Source organism: Siphateles boraxobius, unplaced genomic scaffold (assembly GCF_051911475.1).
Source record: "Siphateles boraxobius isolate OS27281-9 unplaced genomic scaffold, OSU_SipBor_1 56, whole genome shotgun sequence".
Taxonomy (NCBI): Eukaryota; Metazoa; Chordata; class Actinopteri; order Cypriniformes; family Leuciscidae; genus Siphateles; species Siphateles boraxobius.
In genome coordinates, this window is record NW_027509182.1 from 4,328,046 (window position 1) to 4,344,127 (window position 16,082).

The 16,082-nt window shown below is 40.9% G+C and overlaps 1 protein-coding gene across 5 annotated transcripts in view; it reads right to left on the bottom strand.

Moving 5' to 3' along the window:
• Positions 1 to 16,082, bottom strand: part of sik2a (salt-inducible kinase 2a) — a 64,670-nt gene that overhangs the window by 35,605 nt on the left and 12,983 nt on the right. For 4 of the 5 annotated variants that reach the window (XR_013195652.1, XM_077206453.1, XM_077206456.1 and 1 more), the window contains 3 exons: positions 2,219 to 2,343; positions 930 to 1,053; positions 465 to 691 (listed from right to left, as the gene is read on the bottom strand). Coding sequence is in view for 4 of the 5 variants with exons in the window: in XM_077206453.1 (XP_077062568.1) it covers positions 465 to 691; positions 930 to 1,053; positions 2,219 to 2,343 (476 nt within the window). In the remaining variant the exon portion in view is untranslated. The remainder of the gene's footprint in view (positions 1 to 464; positions 692 to 929; positions 1,054 to 2,218; positions 2,344 to 16,082) is intronic. The other variant, XM_077206454.1, reaches the window with a different exon arrangement.

The following is a 16,082-nucleotide window of genomic DNA, read 5'->3' on the forward strand; positions in this document are numbered from 1 at the left end:
AAATGTCTTCATAAACTTAATAAAAATAAATACTGAAATTGAAAATTTAATTCAATTATCAAAGGATATATTGAGCAAATTAGAGAATTTTGGTTCTCAATGAGTGATCTTCCATAATAGCACATAAAATGAGACATTTAATTTATTACATATAATGAAATGTATATAAATGTAAATATAAATTCCTATAGCTGGCTATGTCAAACATCATTAAGGTTTTACATAATAGCCCATATGTTTTGTAATTTGTAAAATAATTTCTTAATTCTTTGTATTTCATTACAATTCAATTTGAAATTTATTTGAATTGAATTTTTAATTTCATTGTACTTTCTTAAAGTCAAATTTGAATTACAGTTCTACATCCTGTTTGCAACCTTAATTCAAATGCAGTTTGATCTCAGGAATTGCACTGGAATTAATCACATTCCAAACCCTGGCCAAGTAAAAGCTGATCAACGGACCTCAATAGTCTTCTGCTGGTCGATGCCCAGGCTGTGCATGAGTCGCAGCACCTGCTCACTGTGCTCGCCCAAGCCTGATTTGCTCTCGCAGGGCAAACCCTGTCTGTAGAGCACAGGCCGCTGGGACGGGACCTCCTGCACCATCCAGCGATGTTCTTTGATCTGACTCAGGGACAAACGCCTGGCTGGATCTAGAACCAACATCTTCCTGATCAGGTGCTCACAGTCTGAAATATCATACATTGAATACAATGAGCTCAAAAGAGATGCTGCCTCCTTCCGAAACTTTATCTTCTGGTGTAAGCAGCTATGTTCTAATTATGTAGCATTTAACCCCCAACACTGTTTGTCAGTATTGATTCCAAATAATATAGATATTGGGGTGGTTGATAAATATCTACTGTATTCATGCCAACTCAAACATGCATGAACAGTCGTATAATTATGTTATTGTGACTTCCTCACCCTCACTCATGAAGTAGGGGATGCGGAAACGACCCTCCAGGACCCTCTGTCTGAGAACAGGAAGGCTAGGGCCGTCAAATGGAAGAGCGCCACACACCAACACGTACAAAACCACCCCCATACTCTGCATGACACACACATACACAGAAAATCAATAAATAAACATAAATCTCTGCCTAGGAACTAGCACAAAGGACCACCCACACACAATGCAGGAAATAATAATTATGTTTTCAATCAATTAAATTACCATTAGTTGTTGACGCAATTCTCCATACTGACTGAGATGACAAATCAACAATTGGGAAGAATTTCGTCAGCTGTCTAATACATACATATTAGTTTGATGCCCTTGAATATGGTATTACCATGCTTTTTTGAACATGGTACCATGGTAATAACATGTTTTTTGTGGACATGATCATTCCATGCTATTTTTTGGAGAACTATGTCAAGCCAAGTCAAATGTATTTATATACATGTAGCATTTTTAACAATACACAATATAAAGCAGCTTTACAGAAATCCATGATGTCGATGTTTATAATCGCATTTAGCAGATTAGAGCTGTTTTTTTTATTTTGCGGTAATACAAGCAATAAAACAGTTGAGATTTGCTATATCAGCCCTACGCAAGTATACTGTATGAGAATAAAGTTGGACATACTTATATATACAACTGTACATAAAGAGCTGGGTTATAATATAGTTACATTTTATGACTAAATAAATCAGGCAGTTGAGATTTGCTACATAGTATATTTCGCTTTACATGATTGTACTGCATGTATGGGGATAAATATATCCATGTTTATATAGAGCTGTGTGATAATAAAGTTGACCCTTTTATGACAATATAAACAATCACACAGCTGAGATTTGCTATAGAGCCTATATTGCTGCTAAAAAAACAGCTAAAACCAGCCAAATCTGGTTGGCTGGTCTTCCAGCCTGGTCATAACTGGTTTAACAGGCTGGCTTTAGAGTGGATCTGACCACTTCTTTAGATGATCAGGCTGGTCTCACCAACCAGTTAAAACCAGCGATACACCAGCTTGGCCATGCTGGGAGACCAGCTTGACCAGCTTAAACCAGTTACATTCATCTTAAAACAGCTAAGACCAGATACGGCTGATTTTTAGCTTTTTTCCCCAGCAGAGGCTTTACAAGATTATGATGTAACCATGTAAACAAAATGGTACATGAATATGGTACTCAGTTATATATATATATATCAAATTAATATAGTATTTACATCTGATATAGTTAGAGTACTGCCAAACTCTTACCCAGATGTCCAGTTGCGGACCCTCATACTGTTGTCCTTCAAACACCTCTGGAGCTGCATATGGTGGGCTTCCACACCAAGTGGTCAGGGGTTCCCCAGGACGGAAGAAGTTTCCAAAGCCAAAATCTGTAGCAGATGAAAAGAAAAAGAATAGTCAATGTCAGCATTGACTTTATATATAGTATGCATTAGTATATTCATTCTGCTTGGAAGACTTAAAGTACATAAGAAAAATTTTACAGGCAAAAAAGGTCCGTTGTCTATTGTCAATAGTGTAGCAACGTATGAAGCTCAGCTCACACAGAAGTCACTTTCAAACTAAGAAGATTTTTATTGGTCAACACCGCAAATCTGTGTGACCAACTTGAAACTGTTGCAATTATTAAGTCAATATTCTGCACATTTTACCAGTTCCAAACCACATCAATCTAAATAACTACTATTGATTTTGTATACAATAATTTATAAGTGATATATAATAGATAACGGGGCTGGTAATGAAAAATGTCTCGAATCACGGTAACCCTTGTTCTCTGAGAAGGGAATGAGACGCTGTGTCGAAGATGACTCTTTGTGGAATGCCTCCTGCATGATAGCGCCTGAAGCACGTGTGAAATTAGTCCAATCTCGAGTGGTGTTGCGTCATGACGTAATGTGACAGCATACATGTAAGCTACAAAGGGGAGCCGGCACACAACAGTGATAGCTTCTGATAAGTCGAAGCCAGTCATTCTCAGGCACTCAGGAGGTGTGGCAAGTGCCTCGTTCTCTTCTCAGGGAACAAGGGTTAAAGTCGTTCCCTTAAGAGGGAACTTGCACTGCTTAGAAGACAACACGAAATACCCACTGTGCCAAACTGACTAGTGCCTTTCCTGGTGTGAAGCTTATCTAGGCACAGCTCAGGATGAGAGGACTTGAGAACCCAGCGTGGAGGGCAGATCCCAGCTAAAATATTTAATGAAGGTGTGCAGGGAGGCCCAGCAAGCAACACAGACTTCTAGACGGGAAGCCTCTGAAAGCAAGGGCTTTAGAGCAGGGGTGCCCAATCCTGTTCCTGCCGATCGACTGGCCTGCACAGTTCATCTCAAACCCTAATCAAAAACATCTGATGCAACCAATTAAGGTCTTCAGGATCACTTGAAAATTAAAGGCAGGTGTGTTTGATTAGGGTTGGTGATGAACTGTGCAGTCGATCGGCAGGAGCAGGATTGAGCACCCCTGCTTTAGAGGATGCCACTCCTCTAGTTGAGTGGGCTCTTATCAGCAGAGGTGGGGTCAAAATGCACGCCTCATATGCTGAGGAAATAGCCTCCATAATCAATCTGCTAATTGTTTGCTTTGAGACAGGAGAACCAATGTTAAGTGACACCTTGTCAATGGGTTTGAAAGGTGCTAGGTATAATCCCTCTAGAATCTCGGCCAGGTCCCAAACAAGAACCCTGGCCTGGATGACAGGCCTCATCCTCCGAATGCCACAAAGGAAACAAGCAATTAATTGGTGTTTCCCCAAAGGGCCAATACTTGAAGGTGAGTGGAAGGCAGCTATGGTAGCCATGTAAACCTTCAGTGTGAATGGGGAAAGACCACCAGAGAAACATCCTTGGAGGAACTCCAGCACTGAAGCCACTGGGCAGTTAACTGGGTCCAACTGGCATTCTCTGCACCATAAAACAAACATATTCCACTATAAGACATAAAGTTTCCTCGATTTATGTAGGAGAACAAAGACATATTGTGTGTTCGCACTAGAACATGACGGCCCCTGAGGTCCGGGAGGAAGCACAGCCATCATCCCCATGCAATTTATGTGCCAAGAGAGATGATGCCCTCTCCACAGACCTCTGGTAAAGCGACCCTCCATAACTGCTCTCAAGCCTGTGAGGGATGTGTCTGTAATCACTATTTTTCGCTGACAGGATGCTCCCAACACAGGACTCAGGAACCACGGTTTCTTCCACATAACCAGGGAACGAAGGCATCTACGCGTTACCCTGATTATGCGGAATGAATTTCCCCTCGGGGAGAACCCCCTGGTCCTGAGCCACCTCTTTTTCTAGGGGTCTCATGTACAGCAGGCCAAAATGTATTACGTTGGACGCTGCTGCCAAAAGCCCCAGCACTCTCTGAAAGTGTTTGAAAGTGATGGCCTGGCCTAGCTTGATGTTGGTGACTGTGGTCAAGATGGTCTCTATATGACTAGCAGACAGTCACACACAGAGTCACACAAAACCCCCAGGAACATAGTTCTCTACTTGGGAGACAGTGAGCTTTTCTTGACATTGAGTCTGAACCCCAAGAACTTTATATAGCGAAGAACGACTTCTTGATGCCGAACCGCCATCTCTTTCGACGGGGCTATGATGAGCCAGTTCTCGATATAATTTAGTATTCTACTTATGCACTGGAGTCTCAGCAGAGCCAGTGCTGCATCCATACATTTGGTGAAGGGATAACGCTAGGCGAACGGAAGAAGTAGGTATTGGTATGCTTTTCTTCTCGAAAGCGAATCTCAGGAACTTCCTGTGTTGAGGAAGGATGGAAATGTGGAAGTACGCGTCCTTGAGATCTATCGTGACAAACCAGTCCTCGCACCTGATTTGACTCACGATAATAGGGATAGTTAACATTTTGAACCTGAATGTCATCAGAGACCAATTCAACACCCTGAGATATATAATGGGGCGCAACCTTCCATCCTTCTTGGGAACTATGAAGTACCGACTGTAAAACCAGGCCCCCCTCTGCCGAGGAGGAATACATTCTATGGCCTCCTTCACTAAGAAGGATTGAACTTCTAGCTTCATTACCCGACCCTGTTGAGGTTGATGATGGTCCACACCCCTCCACTGAATTTTCCCCACATTATGACTGCTTAATAATTATGCACAACTGAATATAAGGCGTTTTTCATTTCCAGCCATCGTTAACAATTATATATCACTTTTAAATGATTATTTACAAAATTAATAGTAGTTATTTAGATTGATGTGGTTTGAAATTGGTAAAATGTGCTTGGAAAAAAAAAATATTAACAGAATATCGACTTGCATAATAATTATGCATGCACTGTATGTGGGGAATTGTTTCATCCTCATGTGAAATACCCAATTGCATGGATTTCTATTGAAATTACTGGATTTCGCCATGGAAAATTCACAGAACAATAGTAAATGTGATCGCACCTTTATTTGCATATAAGTGAATGCATCCCTTTTAAAAAAAAAAAATCATATAAGCTGTCATTTGACTTGTTAAACAGCACAAATAGTTTAAAAACCTAAGCCACAATGAAAGTAAGTGTGTCTTTGTCAAGCTTCTTCAAATAATTTTTTACACTTGCTGAAAAATATCTGAGTGGTTCTTGCCCATTTTGGTATCATTAATGTGGGCGAATTAGCTCAAATCATTTGGAAGACCAAAGCTTAGGCAGCTGACTTGTTGCCTTGCTGCCATATAAGCCATTGCCTTCTGAGGGAGCGTTTGCGTTCGAAGTTACCTCACAAAATTGATTTAGTTCAGGTTTCTGAGGCAGAATATCGAGCTAATGATCTACAACAAAATAGAGAGAGCTTTAGTGATAACCAAGCAAATATTTTTATAACAATATAAATGTTTAGCTAGAAATTATGTAAGTTAAGAGCCTGGTTGGTTTGGGATGAGCTATTCAACAAAGTTTGATACTTAGGATTTTTTTTTTTTTAAATCCCTAGTGTGAAGCAAGCAATAGTGTTATGCAGCCAATATGGAAACTAATTGCATTTTATCTGACAGATCTGGTCACTGGTGCAAACTAATAACACAAGTAATTGTACATATAAACTGTCCAGATGGCCAAATAGATTCCTGACTGTGTGTCAGAGGGTCTGCGTCTACTCATAGACCAGCAATGACGCATTTCCCCTGATCTTTACTCCCGGCATATAATGGACAGGTTCAATTGTGTAATCTAATCTATATCATTTAAAGATTAATTGATGCACGTCACCGCTGAGTGACATAGAGTAATGATTGCATGGGGGCGGGAAGAAAAAACTCATATGCTGCGAGGGCAGACATAAAACAGGATATTGTGTTCTACGTTTGTGTTCTAATCAAATTCTAAAAACATGTAAACATGTAATACAAAACACATAATACAGAAATCAAATTCTGAAAAGTAATGAAGACAAAAGCCTTGATTAGTCAAAGACTGTTTTTTCAGAAAATAAGTTACACCTGACTGTCCGCCCCGGGTCAAAATTGCATTGTTGAGAGAAAATGAGCAATGCGCTATACAAATAAACATGGGCTCACATATTACCTCTTTCATTCGGCACAAATCCAAATGAATCTGCTTTGTGCATTTTTTTGTGCTTGATGTTAAATTAAGTACCAAACGTAGGTTCGGGGGGAGCCTAAACATTCAGTCCCTTCAATCATCATTATAAGCGTACTATATAAGCACCAGACACTGCGTCATCCCATTGACGAATTCTTCCGGCAGCTCTCCTCCTCCCCGTCTCCTACTCTAATTCTCTCTTTCCTCCTGCGGCAGTACCATTATAGTGGGACCATTTTAACTCTGGAGGAGGCTTGAACCCGAGGCTCGGCTCGAGCTCAAAGACAGCAAGCCAAGTTAGTTTACTATTAACTTTTAAGGCTGAATGGGCAGGTGAACTCGTGAATTGCATTATATCACTTATATAATATTTATTTTATATTTATAACTTATATCATATCACTTATTGAAATATAAGTCGCAGCACATTTGAGATGAAAGAAATTTGACTAATATTCCAGAAAATATGATACCAAAATTTCTGTCATGTTCATCCTGCCCTTTTACCTTTATTTTGTAATGTGGACTTTAATTAATTTCACCCCTATCTGCAAACTATTGAAATTTAAAAAAAAAAACACTTAAGTTCAGATATGACGCAATGAAGCCTCGTTTACTAAACTTACGATTTATAAGTTTGATACATGTTTTGAACCACTGAATAAAACAAAATATTCACAAAGGTTTTAAAGCTTAAGTTTCGAAAGCAGACACTATTGTAAAATCTCCAAAACTATTTGTCGAGATTACATATCAATAAGATTAGCAATAAAATCAGATAATCATAGAAAAAATTGCATTTTATCTCAAATTGATCTAAAAATTATTTTCAAGCTGTCTCCATTGATCCACAGACGATTACTCTATAAGTAAGGTTTTAGAAGAGATACCAACAGTATCTAAAAATGCTCAGATTTGGCAAGATAAAGTCTACAATGAAAAGTTGGGTTTCAATATAATGAACTTAAACATTTCTTATTAACTTCTTCCCAGACCAAATTATCTGAGCTATGCTGTTCACATTCATTTTGTATCTCTGCTCTTACTGTGTTAATGATTGTCTCAGTTTCTAAGGAGAGACATCAGAGAGAAAGTTGATACGCCAATGAAACATAACTGTGAACTCCAGCAACATCTACAATAAGATTTCCCTTAAAAATAAATAAATAAAAACCCTTTTAGAAATGACTCTGAAAGATGGAGGCGTGTTTTAAAAAGCCTCTGCTGTGTTATCTAAGTGCATGAGTGACACAATGGCAACGCCCTATAATGCATTTTCTGTGTCTCTCTCTCAGCTTGGTATGACATAAATACAGACAAACGGTCTGGCACAAGGATCCATTCTCTGCAGTGACTGGTACTTATAGAGCACAGCATGTTAGAAGCCTCTCTGTCATCCTCAACCCCACCAGCGTCTATGTAACACAGTCATTATTTTACATCTCAACACTACGACTGCATGCTTGGAAAAGGACAAAACAAAAGTTCACTGTTTGCATTACATACGTATGATGTCAGATTAGCCCAAGTATTTCAATAAGTTATTTTGTTGATTTGTTAATTGTTCTTAAAGGGGACATAACACACGCAGTTCCTGCCAATCTCATTTTAGGCTAATCTTAAGTACCTATAGAGTAGTATAGCATCCTTTATATCTCCGCAGAGACTTTAGTTTGATCAGATTTATAAAAGACAGATACTGTACCGAGTCTTTCCGAAAACAGCCGCGCTCCTGGAGGTGTGCCGTGCAGCGCTACCGACGACTTCCGTAACCCGAACTTGCACATTGATGGGCATGCTCTTGCTCTCGCTCTGGTTGATGTGTGTGCACGCTCTTACGGGAGAATTGCCCATACAAGGAATTCCGTCCTTTATGAAATCATACAGGGCCATACTCATAAAAAAAATTCCAAAACTTATACGAATCTTTATACGAATGTTTAGCATGATAATAACTCGTTAACAGTATAAATAAGTGAGAATGCATGAAATAGTATTAGACATCCCCTTTAATGAATTTCATAATTTTTGCATTTGTGGTGAACCAGTGTGGGGTTTAACCAAGGGCGAACCAAACACAAATTAATCTTCCAGATGAGTCATTCAAACATAATTCTACGCAGACCTCAACTGTCCAGACCCCAAATCAACAGTCTAATCTAGGGCCATAAATGGAGGGGGCTCCAGCTAGTCTGAGCTATCCAACGAAAACCCCCAGCTAAGAACTTTATGGCCATGCAAGCTTCAAAGAGATGAGCCCAGCTAAAGGAAGAACGTGTCAACGTTTGATAGTTTGGAAGAGACTGATTGGTTCAGAGATGGCACTGCTCAGTCATTTGCTCAGCCGTATAAGTGATTCTTTCAAGATTCCCTATAAATTAATTAATAATTCCCTTTGAGCTAAATTGACCTGTTTGACTCTTACACTGATTATGATTTAGTGAGTAAAGTGGCCTTTATTGCAGATGTAACACCATTACTATATGCAAATATTATACAACGTGTATGGAGAAATGGGCAAGAATAAAGATCTGAGCAGAAGACGAAAAGGGCCAAATTGCTACGGCAAGGTGACTGGGTCAGTGTATCTCTGAAAATGCAAGGCTTGTGGGTTGTTCCCAGGCCTTGTCCACACTAATACGTTTTTGTTTGAAAATGCATCCTTTTCTCTTCGTTTTAGCCTTCTGTCCACACTGAGATGGCATTTCTATTAATAAAAACAGAGCTTTTTGAAAACGCTCTCCAAAGTGGATACATTTGAAAAAGCAGTTTTCACGTTGAAGTGTGGACCGTCAAAACCGTGGTAAGACGTAAGTTTAGTCATGTGACGCATATTGTTCCAATAGATATTTATGTTTCTACTGGTATCGTGGCTGTAATGTACTCTTCACTTTCACACTTTTGCAAAAATGTGAACACTCTTCATATCACAGTCCTGCAAAGAGGACAAAAAATGTACTCACATTTGCTGTCCTGCGGCAATACATGAGAGCAGTTTTGTTTTAGACCAAACATATGGTGACTGAGTGCAACCTGGACGCGTCAGTGAAGGGTGAGGTATTTAGCTAAATAAAATGATCCTGTCAGAAGAATTGCGCGATAACTTTATTATTTATTTTCTGTATTATCTCAGTGAGCTTTTGTAAGGTTTTACGAATGCACAGTAAGGTAAAGTAAAACTCAGTTTTCAAATGTATCCGGATTAATGTAGATGTAGCCCCAGTCAGCAGTGGTGAGAAAATTTTACCAACAGTGGTTTGAGGACGGACAAACCACAAACCGGTGACAGGGTGTTGGGCGCCCAAGGCTTATCGATGCACGAGTGAAACAAAGGTTCCCTTCCCTCGCGATGCGTCGATGATGCTTTGGGAACGCCCCTGTGTGATTGCGTCTGAAGCACGTGTCAACTAGTCCAATGGCGAGAGTGAACGTCACAGGCGGGTGACGTCATGACCAGGAAAGGATAAAAGCACATCCGGCTAGAACCACGCTAGCTTCTGTGCCTCAGCAAGCGCTCTATGTCAAAACTGTCTGTCATGTTTATTGTTGTCTGTCACAAAACCATACAGCTCAATATTATATCTAAATGACATCCAATCAATCGTTCAAGTTGTGTGCGGCTCCCTGCCCTCGTTATCTTATGGGTGGGGATACACACAAACTTTGTGTGATGTGTTTGGGAGTGGAGCATGCTCTGTCAGCCTTCGAGGGGGCTGATTGTGAGCATTGTGAGAGGCTGCCGCTTAGCACACTACGCTCTCGCCTGTCACTCTTCGAGGAGAGTATTCAGGTGAGTGTTCCCTGTGCTTTGGGCCCCACTGCTGCAGAGGCAGCACGGAAGCTCTTATCATGGGGATCGCAAATGGATCTCACGGCAGGGGTTTGAGACGGGCTCCGCCCTCTCTCAGCCTTTACCCGTGGTATCCAATGCTCTCCCTCCTGAGTTGGAAGCCCGCCCAGCGGTTACTTTTGCTCCGGAAGAGGCACTGGTGCTTCAGCTGTCTAGTTCCGAGGAACTAGATGCGCTGAGCATCGAAATGGGGGAAGAAGACATGCCAGCTTCTTCCCCAGCAAATGAGGAGCTGGTGGAGGAATTAACTTGAGCTGTGTCTAAGTTAAATATTGAATGGCCAGACGATAAACAAGGCGTTCATCCAAAAAGCCTTTTAGACGAGTGCTTTCTCACATCTAGCACAATACCTCCACCATTTTCCATTTTTTCCTGATTTACACAATTATCAAAAACATGGAATAAGTCATATTCATCTAGAGTTTTTAGCCCTCAGGTTCACATATACTCCGATATAAGGGGGCTAAATGAATATGGTTATAGCACAATGCCAAAAGTAGAACAACCACTTCTCCAGCATTGGCATCATCCTTTAAGTTCCCAATGCTGCCCACTAAGCCTTTAAATACATCATCAATGTTAGTGGGTGTTGTATTACAAATTTATTAAATGTTTAATCTAGGCTCCAATACAACAGTATAGAAACTGAGAAAGTTTAGTAGACTGAATTTAAATATCAGAGTTATCAGCAAGAGATTCATTGCCAGTCCTGTTCTCTCTATTGTGAGTTAAATGAGTCCGATTACTGAGACTCTCACCCTTTGTTCTAATGGCTCTCGGAGCCCCTTTCCCAGTCATTGAATAGTCCGGCTGATTGGATTAGAATATTTGCATTTGAATCACACTGTTATGCTGACAAGATCAGGGCTGTGGGATTTCCGGTAACGTGCTGAAAAGTTTTGGTGCTGTGACCCGGATAGAGCTACTCACATGAATCCAGATTGAAACTTCAAGCTCAACAAAGATCTGACTGAGTTTCCAGACTGAATCTCTACTCACCTGAATCCAGATTGATACATGGAGCTCAAAGATCTGACTGAGTTTCCAGACTGAATCTTTCTGTACAATCAAGAGTTGGTGAGTGTAACTCTATTCAAAAGAATCATTGAGACCAGGATAATTCTGTTATCCTCTGTGCCGCCAGAGAAGAGTTAACAGACAGCTGTAGAGTTTGGTTAACTAAGTTATCCTCTAAAGTTTTCGTTTAGAGATGAAAGTTATCATCTGTCCAGGCAGGGAAGATTAGCATTACGTGTTAATATTGTTTATCCTCTGTTTCGGCAGGGAAGAAAGTTATCCTCTGATTCAGGCAGGGAAGATTAGCATTACATGTTAATATTGTTTATCCTCTGTTTCAGCAGGGAAGAAAGTTATCCTCTGATTCAGCAGGGAAGTTTAGCATTACTTGCTAAAATTGTTATCCTCTGTTTTCAGGAGAGAATAATTGTTTATCTTCTGTTCTTGGCAGGGAAAGTTGGCGTAAAGTGCTAGTAATTTGAAGGAAGGTCAACGATAGTTGATCAGTTTTGGTGTCCCCTCTGTTGATCAGAGAAGTTTTTAGTGTTTGTTTGTGTGGTAACAAAGAAACTCACAAAATCGTTAGAAGGAATACTTGGCTGGTTCCAACTACTGAGAAAGGTGGGCTAGCAACCCCTTTATGGACAGACAGCGAGTTTAAGTCATTGTTAGGGGAGCAGATGGACTCCATAGTGACTGAGTCAGTCAGATTGGATTTGACAAAGAAATTTGGTGTTCACCCAGAAAAAGTATGGTCTATTGAAGAATGCAAGAAGGTGTTAGGTGCATGTATCAGAAAGCTAAATATAAAAGGCATTATCTGCTGCCACAGAGAATTTAGCTTAACCATTGCACAAGAAAAAGCTAGGTTTATTGCTAAGTTAAAAGAACAGGACAAACAATTGTTCACTCGAGTTTCCTGTCTCACGAAAAAGGTGGGCCATAACAAGGCCTCAACCAAATGTGACTCAGAAGACCAACAGTCAGATGGGATTTATCCTGATTTACAAGCTTTCTTTAAACAGGTGTAGCCATTCAACCAGTAACTGATGAGCCAGTAGATTCAGTAAAGGTATGTGGTGAAAGGAAAATATCTCAGGGAATTGAGGGAACTGAAACTCTTCTGTTGTCCAAATCCAAACTGTTGCCAAAGCGCTAAGACCTAAAGATATAGAGAGACTATCCCAGAGCTTACCCTCAAAAGAATTTCTGAATTTAGAAGAGCATTGATCAGTAAAATGCTTTTCTACGACATGTCGTTGGCAGAAGTCACACAGCTGATGTCACAAATTCTAACTGAATCTGAATTCAACAGTTTTGAGTCTGCTGTTACTTCTGAACTACAACATGCCAGAAAAGACGAATTGAGAGAGGGAGTTCTGAAAGCATTAAAGAACATTGGTGGACCAAACATGGACTGGTCAAATATCACTAGTTGTGTACAGAAGAAGGATGAGACTGTTAGTGAGTACACTGAAAGACTTTGTCAGTCAGCTGCATGATTTCCATTTCACGAGAGTAGATGTTAAAACTTCATGCTGATTTGTACTCGGCTTTCGCCAAGATAAGCACCAACTAAGACGTAGCTTTACAGTAACCTATGCTTCTCCATCCATTTACGCTTCTTTCCAAATGGTGATGTGAATCTCCTTCTGTCTGGTGTTAATAGCTGCAGTGTATTTGCACACACAACGGCTGCAACCACAGTGCGGTCCCCTCATGACAACCGTCTGGATTGAGCAGAGTAGGGGACATCTCTAGGGTCTTCAAGTGGGCACTTCCCGTCCTCAGTGTTTCGACGACTAGCCCACGACACCTCAAGAGGGCTCGACAGTGACTCTGGCGCCTCCGTCCCCCACTCAACTCAGCCCAGCTTAACGACCTTTACATCCCTCCTGCTGCTGAGGCTGCTCCTTTACCTAACCACAATCTCTCACAACCTCTCCACAACCCGACCATACACGCCAACCCGTTTGACTATGGCTGTCGAGCCCCACTGCGGATGTTAAAGCATACAGTGGGATAGCTGACACTTCAGAGAAGGGGCTAAATGATAATGCCCCCCTAGTTCGCACATGGTTTGATGGTCTTTTGTCAGAACATAGAAAAGCTTTCCCTTTCTTAGACTTCGCATGGTCCACTAGAACCCTGCAAAAAAACTTGGAGAGGTTGGACTCTGATGTCAAGGCAAGAGTAAAAATTGCAGCAGCATCCTTTAAGGTCAACACAGAGATACAACAGAAACGCAAATGTCCTAAGAGAGAGGGCAGTTGTTATTATTGTGGTAAACATGGACATTGGGGAAAAGAGTGTAGGAAAAACAAAAAGAACTTTAGACAAGTTAACAATGTTACTCAACTGCTACTCAGTCTGCTTGCAACTCTAAAGCAGCCCCTCCCCTCATCATTAAACTCGTGGGGTAGCTTGCTCAGGTGTTAACCATTTGGGCTGTGAGTGCTTAATTTCCCCAGTAACTTACAACAAAGATGAAAGACTTATTTTTGTTTAATAGAACAAAAGGAAAGTGACTGTCTCAGCTTTCCTTTGGGGGGCACTAGTTAAGTAGACTCACAGCCTTAAATGTTATGCTACAGCACAGGCCCTTCATCAGTAATGGTGTTAGGTCAGACTGTAAATGTAAAATGCCCTCATGCAGTGTCCACAGTGATGAATCAAGCAAAAGAAACTTCTGTCAATTGGTTAATTGGTTAACTACCCTCTCAACCCCCGAACCTTTGTTTTACAGCGTGTACCAGTCACAATCCTCATGTATGATGTCCGCAATGACTGAAGTTGTATTAGAGGATGAAGGAGAAATGACTCATGCTTGTCTTACGCTTACATAAACACCTACAAGGGAAGTAAAAGAAACTCCCATAGAGAATTCAGAATTTGAGTTGTTTGTTGACGGTTCAGCTCAAGTAATTGAAAGTAATTCAGAAACAAGCCATTAGAGTCTATGTGGCATGGACCACATTAAGTGATGTTGTTTACAGCAGCTGCAGTATTGTGTCACGGAAGGAAAAACCTGGACTAATGTGTCTCACTGTAAAGTTGTTCCTTTATCTACAGCAGGTGTGCCCAACCCTGCTCCTGCCGATCGACTGTCCTGCACAGTTCATCTCCAACCCTAATCAAACACACCTGTAGCAACCAATTAAGGTCTTCAGGATCTGAAGCAACCAATTAAGGTCTTCAGGATCACTTGAAAATTAAAGGCAGGTGTGTTTAATTAGGGTTGGAGATAAACTGTGCAGGACAGTCGATCGGCAGGAGCAGGGTTGGGCACACCTGATCTACAGGGATAGGATAAGAAACGGAACAAGTGAGGAGACCTGGGATGAACCGAATGCCACAGGCTTCGGGGGCCAACCCTGGGGTGAAGGCTCCCTCATAGGTTTTCCCCATCCACTAGTCCATCCTTACCTCACTGTTTCTTAGGTGTCAAAGGGTTTAAGAAATAGGGAAAGAGGGAACAACAATAGCAGACTCAGAAAAGTTTACAACCCTAGTGTTTGAACAAACACTGCTCTACTGTCTAGCAGACTTGGAAAAAGTTCACAATCCTAGTGTTTGAACAAATACTGCTCTACTGTCTTTTGTTTTCTTTCTTTCTTACTCTGTGCAGATACCACTTGATGATGAATTTCCCGAGACCCATATGCACCGACCTCCTCATCTGCGTATGAAGCCACAAGAAAACCTCAAGAAAACGACTAGACCCACAGCCGAACCAACTATCACAAAAGAAAAAAAAACTCATATACGAAACCTTCAGTCATCCATCAACATTATCAAGATTGTCGTACCAGCAACATCACAGACACTCTCGCCTCGCAAAAGATAATGATCTTACAGAACAGAGTGGCCTTGGATTACATTCTAGCAATGCAAAGAGGAGCCTGCTTCATCATCGGCCCTGAGTTCTGCACCGGTTTGATGGATCCAACAGAGAACTTGAACAAAATCCAACAAGACATTCTTGGTCTTTCAGCAAAATTAGACCAGATGACTGAAGATAATTCTTCATGGTTTCGGAAACTTGTTAGGTAAACCGTGGATATGGATAAAGGAAATAGCAATTCTGCTGTTGTTTCTTCTACTGGCGTACTATTTATGCATCCACAGTATCAAGAGTTTCATTCAACAAATGAGTCATTTGTTGAATGAAACTCTTGATACTGTGGATGCATAAATAGTACGCCAGTAGAAGAAACAACAGCAGAATTGCTATTTCCTTTATCCATATCCACGGTTTACCTAACAAGTTTCCGAAACCATGAAGAATTATCTTCAGTCATCTGGTCTAATTTTGGAAAAACCTGGACTAGCGCCCCTCACAAAGAAATTCCAGTTCCAAACAGAAAAGACTATTACCCTTAAGAACTTAACGGATCCTCATTGCATTTTTCTTTCTGTGTCAGCATGCAATTGCAGAAACATCAACACAACATTATGCCTGTAACGATCACAAATTACAAGATGGGGGGGGCGTCCCATTTTAGATCTTCGTCTTCTCAATCGTTCAGTCAAGAAATTGAAATTCAAAATGCTAACGTTGAAGCAGATCGTGACTCAAATCAGATCCGAGGACTGGTTTGTCACGATAGATCTGAAAGATGCTTACTTCCATGTCTCCATCCTTCCACAACACGGGAAGTTCCTAAGGTTCGCTTTCGG